Source organism: Polyodon spathula, chromosome 4 (assembly GCF_017654505.1).
Source record: "Polyodon spathula isolate WHYD16114869_AA chromosome 4, ASM1765450v1, whole genome shotgun sequence".
Taxonomy (NCBI): Eukaryota; Metazoa; Chordata; class Actinopteri; order Acipenseriformes; family Polyodontidae; genus Polyodon; species Polyodon spathula.
The window spans coordinates 57,921,082-57,940,144 of NC_054537.1; the positions used below are offsets into that span (position 1 = coordinate 57,921,082).

The following is a 19,063-nucleotide window of genomic DNA, read 5'->3' on the forward strand; positions in this document are numbered from 1 at the left end:
TTGATTCCATGTTGTAACACAATAAAATGTGGAAGTCCAAGGGTGGTGAATAGCTTTGAGAGCCACTGTGTGTGTGTGTGTGTGTGTCTATATATATATATATATATATATATATATATATTATATATATATATATATATATATATATATATATATATTAGCATCACATGTTTCAAATTAATTAGTTTGAGTCTCACTGTGAGTGAAATAGATTAATAGTCTCAAGTGCACAGTGCTCAACAGAAACGCATCTCAGCATATACCTGTGAAAGGCAGCAGTTGAAACAGAGCTGTATTTTGTATGGGTTCTTCTCAGGAGGTGAGTGGTGTGGGTGAAGAATGCAAATGTCCAGGTAGTATTTATAATCTGCCCCATATCAGCAGTGGTATAGGGGAAGTTAATATAATGGGTTGCAGTCCCGAAATATTATCACACTTCTTATTTACAAATGCAATCCTTTATCTGGACGTCCACCTCTGTGCACAGAAACAAGTGCCCCAGGAATGGTGGCACTGAGTAGTGCTGTGAAGTGCTCAGATTCCTTCTCTCTCCGAGACAAACAGGTGTGGCACGGCACCGCTGGCACGGTCCAATACCGCTAGTCTGCAACCAGACACACAGGAGCGGTATGCACTACACCACTGACTTTTCTTACAATATAGAAAAATGGAATGGTACAGTACAGTAGTTGTCAGTACCACACCGTAGGCTTTGTACTCGAGTATAATTTCTACCTAGTAGAATATTAGGATGCAAACATAATTTAAAAAAAAAAAAAAAACTATATGAACATAATGTATATGTTTTATTTAACATCATGCAATCTAAGAAACTACAAAATGGTATCTCAAAAGTCTACAATAGTAGTACAGTATTTTGTGTTAGATTTCGAAAAGTCACATTTTTCAATTTTTGGAAAACTACAAAGCGTAATGTAATTTCAATACGTCAACATAACATTATTAACTCTATAGGGCGTAATGCAAAACTTTTGGACATAGCTGTAATGCCCCCATATAATCTACTAAATAAAAACACTGGTTTGTTTTTCAAAGTAGTTTTTTGTCGTCTATATGCAGGTGTATGAAATGCGCGATCTGAGCTTAGCAAAGAAGCATACAATATGTTGCTGACAGCAAGTAGCCTACTACTAGTGTTTAAAAATATATCCTTTTACAGCCAGTTATGTAGTAAAAATGAAGTACTGAAATAAAACAAAGCAAAACATGATAACACTGTCAAATTGGCTACAGGAAGGATGCTTATCAGGGACAATGTATAAAATACTGACTTGCCTGTCCTTGTATGAAATATGGGAGTGATCAAACACTTCAGGGTGCTTGGACACCTTGGTAGACAACAGTTTAATTTGTGATTTTTCTTGGCAAACGTGTGTTGTCAGCACCTGGCTGTGACTGGTCAATCCACCGACAGTACCGCTTGGTAGTTAGAAAAAAAACGCTGTGTTTTTTTTATTTGAGTGGTACCACTCAGCGGCACTGCTGGACTAGCAGTATTAGTCACAGTTCTATAAAGTTCTTATTTACCAAACTACTGAGGGTTCCAAATAGAACCATCAGGGTTCAATAATTATGGTCTCACCTCTAATGATTCCATAGGACATACAGTATATGTAAACAAGACCTTGCAATTCTTTTTTATTTCTCACTTCATGAAGTTAAGCTCCAGGACAGGGAATAGGTGGCCTGCTGTCTAAAGCCTTATTAATCTTCTCAGATCTGAGTTCAAATAACACAAAGGTAAGCTAATGGACCAGGGGGGCCAAGTGGTCTCATGTCTCATCTTTAGTGCAGCTCTGCTAGCTTAGGGTTATGCAGAGGGCTTCAACCTCGAGTCATCTGCACCTTCATCATTCACCAACTGCTGATTTATCATTGCACAAGCCCAGGTTTAGGGGGCTTACCTGCACACTGTAGACAGACAGACAGAGGGCTACCTTCTCCAGTTCTGTCAGCCCCTCAAGCCTTCAGCAGATACTGTAACCACCCCTTTGAACAATGCTAAAACCAGTTGGATAGTATGGTTAATGTTAGAGAACTATGGTTAACTATGGCAAGCTTTATGACATACCATACAGGAATTCTCCCTTGTTCTAGAGGTTGGCATTGCTTGTACCTTGGATTCAAATTGCATGCCGAATACGCTCTGCATGAAACAATAAAGTGAGATCCTACCCTGCTAATAATATAACAGACTGTGACGGGGTGCCCCGCCCCTGTGCGTGTTTTTGTGTTTTATGTTTTATGTTGTGTGTATGTATTGGTGCACAGAGTATGGGTTATGTAGCACAGATGATTTAAAATGTATATTTGTATTTAGGCGCAGAGATTGCATAATCATTTCACATGCAGATTAAAGTGGGTGTTTGTATGGGGGCACGGGGAGTGCACAATTAGTTCACATGCAGACTGTTCCAAGATTCAAATGAATGATTGATTAGCAATCGAGTCTCGGCACAGCTGCATAAAAGAGTGAGTGTTTCATGCACACAGGGTTGGTATGTTCACAGTGAAGAACAGGATAGAGAGAGAGGAGAAATAAGAAAGAAGAGAGCCCAAGAGAAGGGACCTGCTGGCAACAGAGGGGGGAGAGGTGAGGAGACCACCTCCCTCCACAATAGTTCCACTGCCAGAGTACTTAGCGCTGCTGTCACTACCGGAGTGTCCTGCGCTGAGGGCAGCATTACCACTGCCAGTGCAACCAACACTGCCGGAGTACACAGCGCCGCCACCAGGGCTGAAGTGTACCACCCCACTGTTAGCCTTGCAGCTGTCAGCATTGTCACTGGCAGCATGTCCATTGCCAGCAGTACCACAGGAGGAGGACCTCGTCCCACTGTCAGAATTTCCGCTGACAGCATTACCACTGGAGGAGGACCTCACTCCGCTGTCAGCATTGCCTCTGACAGCATTGCCATTAGCAACATTTCTGCTGCTGGATTTGCCCTGACTGAAGGAGCCAGTCTTGGAGCTGTCAGCATTTGAGCTGACAGCATGGCCTCTGTCAGTATTGCCTCGGCCAACGTTGCCATGGGCAGAATTTCTGCTGCCAGGATTTCTGCTGCCAGGATTTCCCCAGCTGGAGGAGCCCGTCTGTAAGCTATCAGCATTTCAGCAGTTTCTCGGTCCACATTGCCGTCCATGGGCCCATTAGCCTCCGTTCTTGGCTCAGGACTATAGCCAAGAATGTTGGGTTTATAAGGGGGAGGTGGCCTTTGAGTGTGGGTTATGTAGCACAGGTGATGTAAAATGTATATTTGTACTTAGGCACAGGGATTGCACAACCACTTCACATGCAGATTAAAGTGGGTATTTGTATGGGGGCACAGAGAGTGCACAATTAGTTCATCACGTGCAGACTGTGCCGAGATTCAAGTGAATGATTGATTAGCAATCGAGTCTCAGCACAGCTGCATAAAAGAGTGAGTGCTTCACACACACAGGTTGGTGTGTTTGCAGTGGAGAACAGGAGAGAGAGAAATAAAAACAAAGAAAATTAAAATAACAAATGCTGCTCGTGCTGGAAGGACCAGCACGATACTTGTTTGGGGTTTGTCCGCTGTCTGTTTTGTCTGTCTATTTATTTTGGTCAGTGTGCCGTTTGTTTTGTTCAGTGTTTTGCGTGTTGTTTAAATGTTTTATTTGTTCATTTAATAAACTGGCGCAAACAGCGCATTCACTGCACAACTCTCTGTCATTCAGTTCCTGGTCTGACGTCACCACACATCAGCAATTTGTGACACTTGCTCTTTTTCCAGTAGAACTATTTTTAAGGTTTAGAATAACTTTATTTGTGATATTTAATATATACGATAAAGTTACGATAGGACTTGTTTATATTTTCATGTGTGTTTAGCATCTGTTTTGATGATGTACTGTGGTCTTGGAGACGTCCTCCAAGGAGGGTGTTACCCTAGACATGCTATGCCAACCATGCTATCCCAGGCACTGATGGACTCCAGAGCCTGCCTGTCTTGTGTGGAGGAGTTTGGCACAGGTCATTCATTCGCTGTTAAAGGTTTACTAATGTGTCAGCAGCGGTTTCTCCCATTGTACCCGTAGCATGCTGCCATTACCTTGCTCTGATTTCTGAAAATGTCAAAAGACAAATGTTGATTTGAATCTGGAAAACGATCTTGGTTCCAATCCTTGAAGGAAGCTGAACTGTGTTCAAATCAGTCTGCCCTAAAGCAAGCAGTGGAGAGAGCAATGATCCTCCTGCACGTACATGTGACAGGGCTGCCAGTACAGCGCTGGTCAGACAGTGAGGGCTTACTGCTGGATTCAAGAGAGACACTGACCTGTTTTATTCTGAGAAATAAATCCTGCAAGCTCTTCCAAGGATTGAAAGAAAACAGAAACATCAAACTCAAGGTTTCCAAATCAAGAAGTACACCTTTAACATCTGGGCTTTAAAGCACAGGGCAAACAAATACTACAACAACAATGCTACACAGATAAATTCTAATTCTAATAACTGGGAGCATTTGGATAAGCCTGGAGATTGAACTGTCCTCTCACCCTGCGGTGTTTGGCACACTGGCAGGGTAGCGTGCTTGTACTGTGGGTGGATGGGTGGAGGGTTTCTGGGCCATACCAGCGTCCAGGGGTAACAGAGGACATCAGTCTCCAGGCTGCCAGTCCCATAACATACTGAATTAAACCTCAGTTAGTTGGCTGAAATATTCAATATTTCTTTTAGAAATGGATTACTAAAAAGAGTCGCCTTACTTATATGTACCGTTGTATTACACTTCCAAGTATGGTTGAAGTTAATCTTCTGACAAAATATGTATTTTAAATTGCAATGCTTTGTTTTTTAAACCTTCCTGAAAGCAGAACAACTTCCAAGCTTGTCAGCGCACCAGTGATACGCCAGTGATGTTCAGAACTACAGTGTCTGTTTGTTGCTGAATAGGTAGCACTGTGTGAAGTGAAGCCCCTGTGTTGAGGATTGGGCTGGGATACGTGCTGGTTCTGAATGCGAAAATAAACAAGACATAACCATTGAGCAACTAAGACTATGGATCTGAGTTTGAAAGCCTTTTACATTAACTAAACACCTAGCTAACTCAAAATAACCTAAATTAATAAATGTTGCTGTGTTTAGTTCTAGTCATGTTACTTTAATAGGTGTTTTTCTCCTTTGGAAAAAAAACAACTTTGAAGTAAAGGCTTTGAGAATCAGCCCCACTATTTTCTTCAAAAATTAATTAATGGAAATAGGAAAGGTGTTGTTGATTATTAACAAGTGCCAGCAGATTATTATTTTATCAGTTTAATCATAGTAGAGACATTATGCAATTCCTTTTATTACACAATTTAGAACACATTAGATATGGTTATAGTGAAAAAAAAAAATTTATTATGTCACAGTTACAGTTTTCTCAGCTTTTTAGCGTGATAAAATAGGATTAAAAATGGTGTTTACAATCAGTTTTAAAATGGAGTGTAGAGCTAGATGTAAAGTGATGTTTGCAACCAGATTTTTACACGAGAACGAGGAAACAACAGTAAGTTGTAATCAGTTCTCTAAAAGCTATAGGAGATGTTTGTATAATTCTATACAGTAATTGAAGTCGTGTCCTCCAGCTCCAAGATTGGTATTCACTTTAAACAACGTGACATTAAATTAAAATGACATGCATTTTTTTTTTAATCACAGGATTGAACAAGAATGAAATGATTTTTTTTTTTCTGCTTTGGTTTCTGGTTGTTTTAAATCCCTTAGCAACAACTGCTAGAGGTAACGTTGAAATTACCTTACAATAATTATATTTTTTGAAACTTTATGGTAATTTGTGTTAGCCCCGCCAATCCTCTAAGGTTCTGCGACTGAATGTGTTAACTTTGCAAGAGCAGGGTGCTGCATTATCTTTTTAAACTGCATCAAAAAATCAGTTAACTGCTAAGGGAAAACCTGCACGCATCAGACTCAGACTACACCGTGTAACAAATTTACAGCATAATCGTAAATCTCGAAAAACTACTCACTTCTAAATCTTTTGTAGTCATTTTTGTATTACTTTAGTATAAATACATGTTACTTTGGATTCATATGTTGTTTTTTTCTGACTTTATGTGAACGAAAAGACAAAAATTCTCCCGTTTTCTCATTGGAAATAGTGATATTTGGAAATTTACCTGTCCTGGTCACAAAAGCAAAGTTTGTGGGGAATAATAGCCATTTTCTATACTTTTGAGGCATAAGCAATTAGGAAATAACACTTACTACCCAGGAACAAAAATTGTGTTACCTAGTGCTATCAGACCCAATAAATATTCCCTTTAACTAGTACCCTAATGGGGCAAGGCCTACTTCCTAAGTGCATGACCTATAGAAAGAACTAGCATTTGTTTGAGCATTTTAAAGAACACTTTAGTATTCGGTTCCAGAAGAAAGTCTAATCTCAATCAAAAGAGTATACAACAAAACCTAGAAGCATTTTATTGTTCTTTACTATCCATCTTTCTGGGATGTTTGTTTCAATCATACGTGATCCCAAAAAGGGGATGCTGTAGGTCGGGGGGTATGAGAGTTAACAGAGGGTGTTGTTCTACAGGACGACCCGAACGCACAGAAAAAATTGGAGGACCCACTGAGTGTGTCTCCCAAGGAGGACCGTGCCGCACTTAACATCCAGAACGCCTTGACTCCCAAACACGAGAACAACAAGGCAGCTGAATGCGAGGAGAACTCCGAGGTAAACTCGCTTCAGAACAACATGATATAAATGCAGTGCAGTGACGGCACACAAACTGCAGCAGCACAAACTTTTTACAACGGTACAAACTCTTCTTTTTATGTTTCACCCCCCCTCCTCTTCCCCCTTCCCTCCTTCTCCTCCCCCTCTCCCCTAGCCTTACTGATTTAATGGCATGCATTGGTGTACTTTATATACATTTTTAAAAAAAAAAGAATGCAGAGGTTTGATGTTTGTTTGACTAATTCAGTGAGTATGTATAAAAATATACAGTATATATGAAAAAAGCTCGGAGTGAGAAAAAAAAAAAGTGTCTTTGTTTTTATTGATGTGATTTCTAATCCTTTGATGTTTTTTTGTACTTTTTTGGGAATACAGAAACAAACGGACAAAAAAATCAAGGCAGTTATGAAATAAAACTTTTTAACATTAAAAGTCTGAGCCCACTTGTTCCTGCTTTTATCTTTCTGCCCTCTCCCTCTCTCTCAGCGCCTGCATACGTGGCTTCAGTGCGCTTTCTTCGTTCTTTTCTCTTTCTGTTCTGTGAACACAAATGCCAGAGGAGATATCCTTGTCTCTGCCTGCAACTGTATGTTAAATACGCTGGCAGTTTGGACAAGGGGTCTGCTGATATTCAGAGTCTCTAATTCCCTTTAACATATTAAAAAAATAAATGCGCGATTATCTGAAGCAAGGCCTTTAACCTCGTGTAATACCATATACCCTGTTTTTAAAATTAAATACATTTTTGCTAAAACATAGCCTATTTTTAAAAACATAGATTTAATATATAATTAGTGAATAGATGTACATGACACAGAACATTTTTGGAATTATTTTGTCAGTTACACGAATTTTAAGTGGTCAGGCATTAATTAAAATGGAATAAAACCTTAATACGGGGACATTATTAAGCACCAATCAATAACAATCTGTATTGTCCAAGCAATGTTGAAATGATACTCTATTTATGTAACTAGATTCTGTTTCTTGTGCAAAACACCTCTTCCCCTGTCTGGCAACACAGAGTGTACTGCATATGAAAATGTCCTCCTTCTGAGGCTGGATTTAAAACATAACAATATAGAGGGGTAGCTAAGCATTGTATCATATGTGATACAGAAATGGGCATTGCAGGGTTAATACAGATGCAATGTTTTAAATGATTCCCCTTGTGTAATATATTGTAAAGTGTCCATTATAGTAGAAACAATTTACAGTAGTAAAATCCACACAGATTCACTTTACATGAGGAAACAGAATGCATATGAACAGACAGACACGTAGGTACAAAGAGGCACTCTCTTATGCTTGTTCAAGCATTTATCTCAGTGGGCATTATCTACTTGTGAAGAACACCAAGGACAAGTCATCTCATCCAGCTGCTTTTCAAAACACATGTTAGAATCATGTCTAACTTCCAAGTCCATTACGTACAGCAGAGTGTAACCATGAACCTGTCCACCTGCAACACTCTGCTACTGTGTAGGGAATGCCACAGTTGTATTTGGTATTTCTAACTGAAGTATTTCTTACATCAACTCAACATTATGGCATTTTATTCTGTTGTGTGTCAGTGTCATCTCCAGAACTGACAGTTTTTACATTTGTGCAGATTGTTGTAGGGGGACAGTTTAGTGGTTACATGCTGGTGGATCAGATGTACTTGCATGCCACATGGGTTTGTTAAAGTAATTGGAGCTAACAAAATTATTCCATATATCTTACCTATTTTCTAGTACCATAGGTCTCAAATGGGCAGTTTTTAAAGAAACACATGTTACAACAAAGATGTATTTTCATTTTAAAACATGGTATCTGTTATTATTAGGTTAGGTTCCATTTTCACTGCCAGGATGCATGTTGCACTTCCTGGGTCATTTCACTTCCGCAGTGTCTTCTGGGTAAGGTTAGTTTCAAAAGTGTTTTATTCAGAAACAAACCAATTCAAAGTATTACAGAACACATCAGCAACAGGACTGCAAGTAAACTCACAGGTCTCAGCAGGTGGAATCCGAGCCCTGAAAAGACCAGTTACAAGCTCTAATATAACTATCAAGCACACGCCGACTGGGAGTGGAAATCCCCTACTTTCTCCAAGAAGCATGTTTGACACCCTTTCACAGGAGGTATATTAGTAGGTATTTTGTGACGCTCTCCTAAAGTTACAGCCCATAACTTACCATTAGTTTACACCCTTCACCAATTACAAGAATATAGAAGATAGTCATGGGTTCCACAAACTGATTGCGTGCCAAAAGATAACAGCTGGTAAAACTGGTTACTATAGTTTATCGGGGTCAGCATGACCTGACATCCCCTGAAAGCACTGATATCAAACAGAGATATGTTTACAATGACTAGACATTTGAGACACATAAAGAATGGAATGGTAAGATATATGAATTTATTTGTTAGCTATAACCACATCAAGTATCAGGATGTAATGACTGAGAAAAGAAAATTATACAAAGTGAATCTAAACAATAGAGAACAATACATTAGTCAAGACAATCCTTACATTCCACACCCAAGAAAAGTGGCTCATTAAAAAGTGAGGAGCTTCAAATGACATTATCATAGATTTTGTTTAATGTCCTCTTACACACCTGTGATGTATTTCTTACCTCCTTGATGGGCAGAGTGTTGCAGGGGGTCATTAATGGTTACACTGTGGTGTATCAGCTGAACTTAGAGAACAAACATATTCAAGAGCTATTATGAGGCCATGGGTAGAGACAGTCCAAATCTGCAGAAGAAAATTGTACAAATTGTCAGTAGATCTGTGTCAGTTCCACTCAGTGCATGATATGTTTGTATCAGAAAGCACAGCTATCCATGGAGTCAGTTCTAAAGAGATGAAAAGACTGACAAAGCTTTACAATGTTTGATATTTATACCTTTGTAAACAACTGTTGACTCTCCTTCAACCCGATTGGTTTCTGTCCACTAGTGGAGGCAGTCGTTCTCTTATTACACGCGGCATGCCTCCCACATACTTCCTGTGTAGGAAAGGGGGCGGTGCTCTCTGACCTTATTATCCGCCTCATGCTACATTCAGCAAGGCGCATCCATCTTGTCTTTTAAAATACCTCCCCTGTCTCAGGGTCAGCCATGTGTAATGAGATAATTCTAAACTTGGAGAATAGAGGAGACCAGGGTTGGTTGTCATACTTTTTACTCTTTATTATATTCCTCAATCTGGTGCCATGCTGCGAGGTTCTGTTCCTCGTTATATTGAAGAATAACTCTTCACCTACAAATTGATGTTTTTTATTTCAGTATAACTTTATTCCAAATATGATATTTAGATGGTTGAAAATACGCCGGTCACCTGTGACAACCTGCCCCATACTAGGGTTGGTTGTCACAATGTATGTTCTTGCTTTTACATTAGACAATAATGCAACATTTTTAGTTTTTTTTTTTTTTAAATAACATAAAGTTTCTACTGTGTACAATGACAGAAAAAAGTTGTATTTTTACTTTTTATGTGAAAATAAAAAATACAGACCTATATATATTTGAAATGTTGACCCATGCTACAAAATAATATCACAGCCTCCACAGAACCAGAGGACAAACAGTAAATAATTTAAATAAGCTTATATGGTGACATATTCCACATTTTGGTGTAAAAAATTAGAAAGAAAAAATATAAGACTTCTTCTTATAGGATTTGCATGTGACAACCAACCCCCAAAACTATGTGACAACCTGCCCCAACCAGACTTTACATGATCATTTAATTCTCTCAGGACTACTGGGAGAACCTAGTGGTTTTGTTTTTACACCAAAAGATAGCCAGTATCTGGTTCTATTTAACATGGCCACCAGTTCAAACAAACTCCAATACTACTAAGAATTCTAACATAAATAACAAGATATGCATTTTTTATTTGGGGTATGAAACAAAATGAAATATGTGCTAACCTTTATGTTAAATGGAATTGACCTCAAATTACAAGATGGTTGACTTCCAGACAATAGAACACACATTTCTGTGTTAGTATCACCTACCGGCGCCAGTTTCATAGCTATGAGCACTGTGACAACCAACCCGTGAGACAACGAACCCCGGTCTCCCCTACTGCATTAAAACGACTATAAAAACATGTTCACACACAATTTAAACATAAGGATTAAAAACAACTATAAAAGGACACACACATACACATAATGTAAAACTTATAATTAATAACGTAATTAATACCTCATGCAGAAAGCCATCACTACAACATAACATCAAATCATGTAACATCACATCACAATGAGACTTCTTACTGGGACACATTTTCAAAGCCTTAACTCTAGTCTTTAATTAACTTCTACTTTTTGAAGGAGACAAAACATCTGTTAATTTAACAAAACTAAAACCAAACAACTAAGTTATATATTTCAGGTCACTTTAGCAGTGCGTTTATGATAAATATGATGACGATGTAGCTGCAGAGTATGGCGAATCTGTGGAAGACTGAAAATGAGCACTCTCACCTGAGCAATACAGACTGTGCTGAGAATTAGGGACTGTTGGCACTGGAAGGTGGCAGCACAGCCCATACTCTTCTGGAAGGGATGCACACGCGGGTTCGAGTGCACATTTTTTTTGTGACTCCCATTCTGCTGATAACTGTTGTTTTTAATTAATTCAATTATAAACAGCTCTCCCAAATCGATTTGGGGGGTAGAAATAGGGTTAAGACCTGCAAACTGTTAGTAGAACGTTCCATGTAGTGTCAGTGTCCTCTCCAGAATTGAGTTTTATTTCCTACCCCTCTGTGTACCTTTATCAAATTTTACCATTGTAAATTTGCTGCGTGGGTGTTTTTGCAGTTTTTCTATGCTTTTCCCATAGTTATACTATGCATTTACAATAGTTTACCAAGTTTTTTTTGTTGTTTTTTTTAATATGCTTTACCATACAGGTACACTACCGGTCAAAAGTTTTAGAACACACCCATTTTTCCAGTTTTTATTGAAATTTAAGCAGTTCAAGTCTAGTGAATAAACTGAAATGGTACAAAGGTAAGCAGTAAACTGCCAGAGGTTAAAAAAAAAAAGTTTAGGTTACCAAAAACTGAAAAATAATGTACATTTCAGAGTTATACAAAAAGGCCTTTTTCCGGGAACAAGTAATGGGTTAACAACTTACAGCTGTTCTGCAGCAATGGAAGTAAATTAAGCCTTGAAAGTTGATGATAACAATTCCTACAGGTGTCCCAACTTTTGTTGATTACTTACAAACCCTCTGTCTGTATAAAAGCAGTGTTGGAACAGACTGTGTTATTACACCCTCTTAAGCATTATTTGGACAGTATTGTACTGCAGGAAGTAGTATATTACTATCATAATGGCGAGAAAAAGGCAATTAACAAAGGAAGACAGACCATTATAACCCTTAAAAGTGTAGGTCTTTTCATTAGAGAAATTACAAAGAAAGCCCTGTGTGTCAGTGAGTACAGTTTCCTACACCATCGAAAGGCACTTGGAAACTGGAGGAAACTCTGACAGGAAGAGGTCTGGCAGACCCAAAGCCACAACAGCATCAGAAGACAAGTTTCTGAGAGTCAACAGCTTGCGTGATAGGCAGCTCACAGGACAACAGCTTCAAGCACAGCTTAACACTGGTCGAAATAAGCAAGTCTCAGTTTCAACTGTGAAGAGAAGACTTCGAGCTGCTGGTTTGACAGGTCGAGTGGCAGTAATAAAGCCATTGCTAAGATGGCAAAATAAGAAAAAAAGGCTTGCCTGGCCATGAAGCACCGCCAGTGGACTACTGAAGACTGGAAGAAGGTCTTATGGACCGATGAATCAAAATTTGAAATTTTCGGTTCATCATGCAGGGTTTTTGTATGCCATCGAGTAGGCGAAAGGATGGTTCCTCTGTGTGTGACACCAACTGTCAAACATGGAGGAGGAAACGTGATGGTCTGGGGCTCTTTTGCTGGATCCTGAGTCAGCGATTTGCACAGAGTGAGTGGCACCGTGAACCAAAAAGGCTACCTCAGCATTTTGCAGCGCCATGCAATACCCTCTGGTATACGCCTAGTTGGTCAGGGGTTCATCCTACAGAAAGATAATGACCCAAAACATACCTCCAGGCTATGTCAGAACTACCTTAGAAGAAAAGAACAAGACAGTAGGTTTCAAATCATGGAATGGCCAGCACAGTCTCCAGACTTACCCCATCGAGCTGGTTTGGGATGAACTGGACAGAAGGGTGAAAGCAAAGCAACCTACAAGTGCAACACATTTGTGGGAACTTCTGCAACAGTGTTGGGAAGAACTTTTCGAACAACATTTGATTTCCATTGTAGAAAGAATGCCACGAGTGTGTTCGGCTGTTATATCTGCAAAAGGTGGCTACTTTGATGAGTAAAAAATTTAGATAAAATTTTGTTAAACAAAACGATTCCATAATTTCTTTTTTTATCTCCAATTGTTTATTTGTTCTATGCTTTAATTTCAGAGTACATTGAGACATTAAACTGTGTAAATTTTAATAAAAACTGGAAAAATTGAGGTGTTCTAAAACCTTTGACCGGTAGTGTGTGTATATAGAAGGCACTCTAATAATGAAGTCTCAGGCAGTAATTGTGCGGGCTGCACTTATTCTTTAAATAATTTACATAAAATATGCAATGTAAATTTTTAAAATAGCATGTTTACACAGATAGCCGTGAATAAACAAAAATAAAAATGTGTAGCTAGCGTCTCGCTTTGCTTCAATTTGACAAATTTGTCAACACTACTCTGTTTTAAAGATCGCTCATCTCCAGTACAATTATTCAGAGAAAGTGGATTCGTAACTAAATCAACTACAGTGTTTCCATTGTCTAGTAAAATAAAAAATATATATATAGAGAGACAGAAAATTAAATTCTACATACTGAAATGTATCATTTTTCTCAATAACAGTCGGCGAAATTCAGTAATTACCCAGCATATTAACACCCCGCCTGCTCACGAATGATTAGACAGCTGTCAGATCTTTCACGTTCCATTTGGCTACTCACTCGCCTTCAATTTTCATGCAAATACCATGGACGGCCTCTGCTTGCTTATGATTGGATAGCTGCGTAAAACTTGGCAGGTATTTGACCCTCCTATTGGTTAAACTTACAGTTAGTACCTGCATTTAAAACAGACACAGTTTATGTCCCACCTAGCTAACCTATGATTGGGCTCCCGCAGAGACAATGCAGCCATTCAATTGGTTGATCGTATCGCAAAAATATTGTATACGTACAAGCACAGCGTAAGCGAGCAGCACTGTCAACACACTGCTGTGGTGCTTTTGTTGGAAAACTTGTTTAAAGCTTGCTTTATTTTCCCACTCTACAACCCGCCAGAAATGTGTTCACGACCCTCAATTTAAGAACAGCTGTCGCGTGCACGATGGCCTGGCTTCGCGGGCACGACTTCGAGGACCACTGTCCTAGCGGTTTAGGAGTTAATAATACTGACATCAGCATAAGACACATACTTGAGCCAGCTGAGCCAGCTAAAGGTTTTCCCTTACCAGGATCCGCTGGACCATCATCGCTATCACACTTGGAAGCAGCCATCTTGCTGAAGACAGTGCAGAATTAGTCGGTCGATTGGCATATGAGAATCTAAAATTAGCAAAACAGAAGCAGGAACACACATACAATAAAAATGCATGGATTTGGAACTTTCAGCCAGGAGACAAAATGTTGAGGTTATTCGGCAAATTGGTAAGATTAATTATGAGATTCGACAGCCTGGGCATCACAAAGAAATTCAAATTAACCATGTTAATCTCCTCAAACCATGACAAGAAAGGGAAATCTTGTTTATATCCCCTGCTGGACCGGAAAAGGACTTTGGGCCTTTGATTAGGCCACCTAGCACGGTTGTAATTCCAATGGGGAAATGAGGGGTTTATGAGTTAATGAGAAAGTTTAGTGATGTGTTTTCTAATGCGCCTGGTAGAATGCGATTCATTGAACATGCCATTATCACTCAGAGTTCGATAGTGACCGCATCGCTTTTCTGAAAGTCGGAAGGAAGCTGTCCGGAAGAAGGCGAGGAACATGCTGGAACTTAGAGTCACTGTGTCGTCATGGAGCGAGTGGTGTAGTCAGATTGTGCTAGTGCACAAGCTGGATGAAACCATTTCTTTCTGTGTCGACTCAATGTTAGCCCTGCCTCCAAATTTGATGCATACCCCATGCCCGGGGTAGATGCGACTGGGGCGAGCCCGTTTTATTTAAACTCTGGACCTGACGAAAGGATACTTGCAGATTCCCTTAACCCGAATCTCTTGTGAGAAGACTACTTTCTCTACTCCTGAGTGTCTTTTTCAGTTCCTCACTAGACTATTTGGACTACATGGGGCCCCAGTAACCTTTCAGTGATTGATGGATAGAGTGCTGCGACCACATCAGGAATAGGTAGCTGCGTATATTGATGATGTGGTTATTTATAGCTCTACCTGGAGAGAACGTGTTGTTAGACTGCTGTCTTTCAATCACTGAGAGAGGTGGGGCTCACAGCTTATTTGTCAAAGTAAGCAATTGGATGAGATGAAACCAAATATTTAGGGCTTGTTATGGGCAATGGTCGCAGATTTTATTGGATGCTCCGGTTCCTGCAACCAAATCCCAAGTGAGATTGTTATTGGGATTAGTTGCTTACTACCGCCATTTCCCACCATAGCTACCCCCTTTACCAAGCGCACCAAAAAGAATGCTCCAAACAAAAGTCATTATACCACAGAGTGTCAGAGGGATTTTGAGTCTATTAAAAGGTGCTTGAGTCAGACCACAGCTTTAGTTAGACTGGATTTCAGAAAGGAGTTAATCCTTCAGACTGACACATCAGCGGTCAGTCTAGGGGCAATTCTGTCTCAGGAGAAAGATGGAGTAGAAAAAATCTATCTTTAACATCTAAAAATCCAGCCCATCAACTTATTAATTTCAAATTCATGCACCGAGCCTATGCAACACCTTACAGACATTTTAATATTAAAATTATCCCAAACCCTACTTGTAACAACTGCTAATTAAACATACCAGGCACCTTCATCTGGAATTTCCCTGCGATTGCCAACTTTTGAAGTCATGTGAGCTATCCGATCTGTTAGGAGTTTAATTTGAACATGATCCCTGTTTATGTTTGTTAAATGATGATTCAATATTTGATTTTGCACTGCCTTAGCGTAGAATTCTATTAGCAGGTCTAACTTCAGCGAAGAGGTCAATTCTGCAGCTCTGGATAACCCCAAACTTGCCTCTGATCCAATACTGGCTCACTGCTTTCTGACATATTGTGCACCTAGAGTGCACTACAGCCAGATTAAACAGGGCTTGGCCAACTACAGTAGAAGCGTGGAACATGGTCTCGGCAAAAATAACTTCTATAGATTTTGATACAAGGGATTCTCTTCTAATCGCTTAGTTTGAAAACTGTAAATTGCATACAATTATGATGGAAACTCCTTCATAGTTTACCATACACATTAAATAAATAAATATTTAGGATTGCATTCTTTAAATGCAATACCCATTAGTGAAATATTTGATTCTGTGTTTAGATATTCTCTAGTACTGCAGGTGACATTGTATTACTTACATTCTCTAAAATGACTTTACACTGAATACCACAAGTTACCAAAATTACAATATGAACTTTATTTATACGGTAAGATACCCGGTATTTAGTTACACACGCATACACACACACACACACACACACACACACACATATATATACTTGCGTGTACGTTCCATTCCTACACTGAGAATACTTATCTGTCTGCAATGACCTACAGTGTTGTTGTGTATTAAAGGGGTAAACACGTTTTTTTATATCAATTTATTTCCAAGTAGCGGTAGTGGGCGCAATGCACTTTAAACATGTGCTGTATAACATCATGCTATTAGACCCAAAGGCAATTTCACAATGGGATACCAGAAAGGAACCCTGTACAGTGAACAAGCAGGAACACTTTTACAAAATATGTCGGGAGTGTTATAGGCATTTTATTGTCTAATGCAGACCCCACTAAAGACTAATAACATTTGAATTTTGCAAAGTTTCTTTTAGTACGGTATTTCTATACTCATACAGACCCCTCCTGTGCCTATCGTATGGGTGTAATCCATTTTTACACATCTATCATCAGTTGTTAAATGCACTGAGTGGCAGGACTATAACTGTATTTTGCTGGTGCATTTTTATGAAAAAGGGCATTCTATTTTGGTCCCTAAACATGATATACTACTTAGAGGGGCCAACATGGTGTACTTTATTTATGAAACAGCAGAGCACTGAGAGGCAGGATGTGTAAAGAATCTTGTCTGAGCTTGATCATCACCTATAAACTGTAAACCCAGATATGCAGCTCAGCGGCTCTCATCTATGTGTGTGGAGCCTGCAGCCGGCTGCAATCTGCTGTTTGAGTTCTGCAGATTAAAGAGCTACCCTGAAGGAGGGAGGCCACCTGGGCTACTGCCTGTACCGAGAGGAACACACAGGACTATACAAGGGGTTTGCTTGTGAAGTGAGGTTCAGAGATGCTAATATTGTAACAATGGGTACATACAAATAGGCTTGCCTGTTCGTGCATATACAAGTACAGTAGAGTCTCTCTATCGTTCTTAGCCAAGGATGGTTTACTTGGCGCCATGACCAGGTGCTGCGATGTTTGGCTTTAGCATTGGAAGACAAGCATAACCTGACCAATAAGTTGCCACCAGTTCCATCAAAGCATTACACACAAAAAACAATATTCCTCTGTCCAGGAAAGCAACCACCTAGCAAAGGTGTTAAAAGCAAGCCTCGCCCAGGACATCTGGAAGCTGCTAGAGACTGGAAAATGCTGGCAGATGTTGGTCAATGGCTTATTTTTCCTCTTGAGATTGCTACCACTAACCAACGACCAGACATTGTCTTGTGGTCTGGATCAGCACGATCAGCATTGATGTACAGGTAGGTAAGCTGGGCTGAGCTGAATGGGGATGGAGGGGGGTGATGCTGGGACTCCAGAATCACTGTTGAGCCCTCTTGAGGTGTCGTGGGCTAGTCAACAAAACACAGAGGATGGAAGGTGCCCACTTGAATGTGACCCCAGAGATGTATCCTATTTAGCTCAATCCAGATGGTTGTCATGCAGATGCACTGGGGAGACCTCACTGTGGTTGATCCCCGGAGCCAGCATCGAAGCCATTGTGTGTGCTGATGTGCTGGGGAGGCAAAATGAGCTGATCCCTGGAGCCAGCATTACACTTCAGCAATCAACACCAGACAGAAGGATATTTACATCATCAGATGAAAAACAACGCAAATGGATGGAGATGCAGATGGATCACATTAGTTTAATGCAAAGCTATGTCTTAGTTGGTGCTTATCTTGGCGAGAGCTGAGTTCAAATCAGCATGAAGTTCAACATCTACTCTCATGTAATGGAAATCTCTTCCCCTTTAACAAACCATAATTATAAGCATGTACACGACGCCACCTGATGGGATTTAATATATCACAGCTCACTGAAGTGAACTTGGTTTTTCCAACTGGCTGCTGTGATGGACTGAAAACATGCTTCATTTTTTTTTTGATATTCTTGGCTGTGAGTTTGGGGTAGGCAGAGATTTCACTACCCACAGATCTCTTTTGTCTTTCCAACACTAAATCGGCTCTGATGATTTAGAAGTTCTTTGGATAAAATTGATGACATTTTCTTTGTAAAATTGGAATATTTCAAACAGAAACTTTTCTCCGCTCTCTTTAATAGATGTTTTTCAACAAAGTGTTTCACGATGAAATTGCAACAGCTAAAGTACTAGGGATCATTTAAAAAACCAAGACTGCCTTGAAGAGAGTTATCAAACCACCCTTGCCACATGCACTAAATCCTTAGTGAAATCCTGCTAAAGCACAGGTATAAGCAGGGCAAATGAGCTGTGTGTGTGTATGGTAAATCATAGTAATGCATGGTTAAATACAGTTAAAGCTTAGAATTGTCCAAACTCACTGTGGTTTAGTTTTATAAAGCAATATTTAGTGATGGCATTCCCTCACCCTGCCATGCACTGTACTTGCCCAATTAACAAACGGACAACAGAGTGACAGACAGACACAGAGCTTCATTCTTCAATGCTCTCCTCCTGTAGACCCCCTTGTTTCACAGTTACTGTTTAAACACACCCACAACTATAAAACACTCAATAGTATTGCATTTAGAAATACTAAAAGAAACAGTATTAGTCCATTGACAAACATTTTGAGTACAAGGCTGAAGACGTTGAAAAAGACTTCCAGTCGAAATGCTCGTCATTTGATTTATTACGCTTCTTTGACTAAGCTGTTCAGCT

The 19,063-nt window shown here is 39.6% G+C and overlaps 1 protein-coding gene across 4 annotated transcripts in view; it reads left to right on the forward strand.

The window, feature by feature from the left end:
* The window catches only part of LOC121314663 (chondroitin sulfate proteoglycan 5-like), a 45,766-nt gene extending 38,627 nt beyond the window's left edge, over window positions 1–7,139 (forward strand). For all 4 annotated transcript variants that reach the window (XM_041248139.1, XM_041248141.1, XM_041248137.1 and 1 more), the window contains one exon: window positions 6,585–7,139. In XM_041248139.1, coding sequence (XP_041104073.1) covers window positions 6,585–6,755 — 171 coding nt within the window. In that variant the 3' untranslated portion in view covers window positions 6,756–7,139. The remainder of the gene's footprint in view (window positions 1–6,584) is intronic.
* Window positions 7,140–19,063: the final 11,924 nt, after the last annotated feature.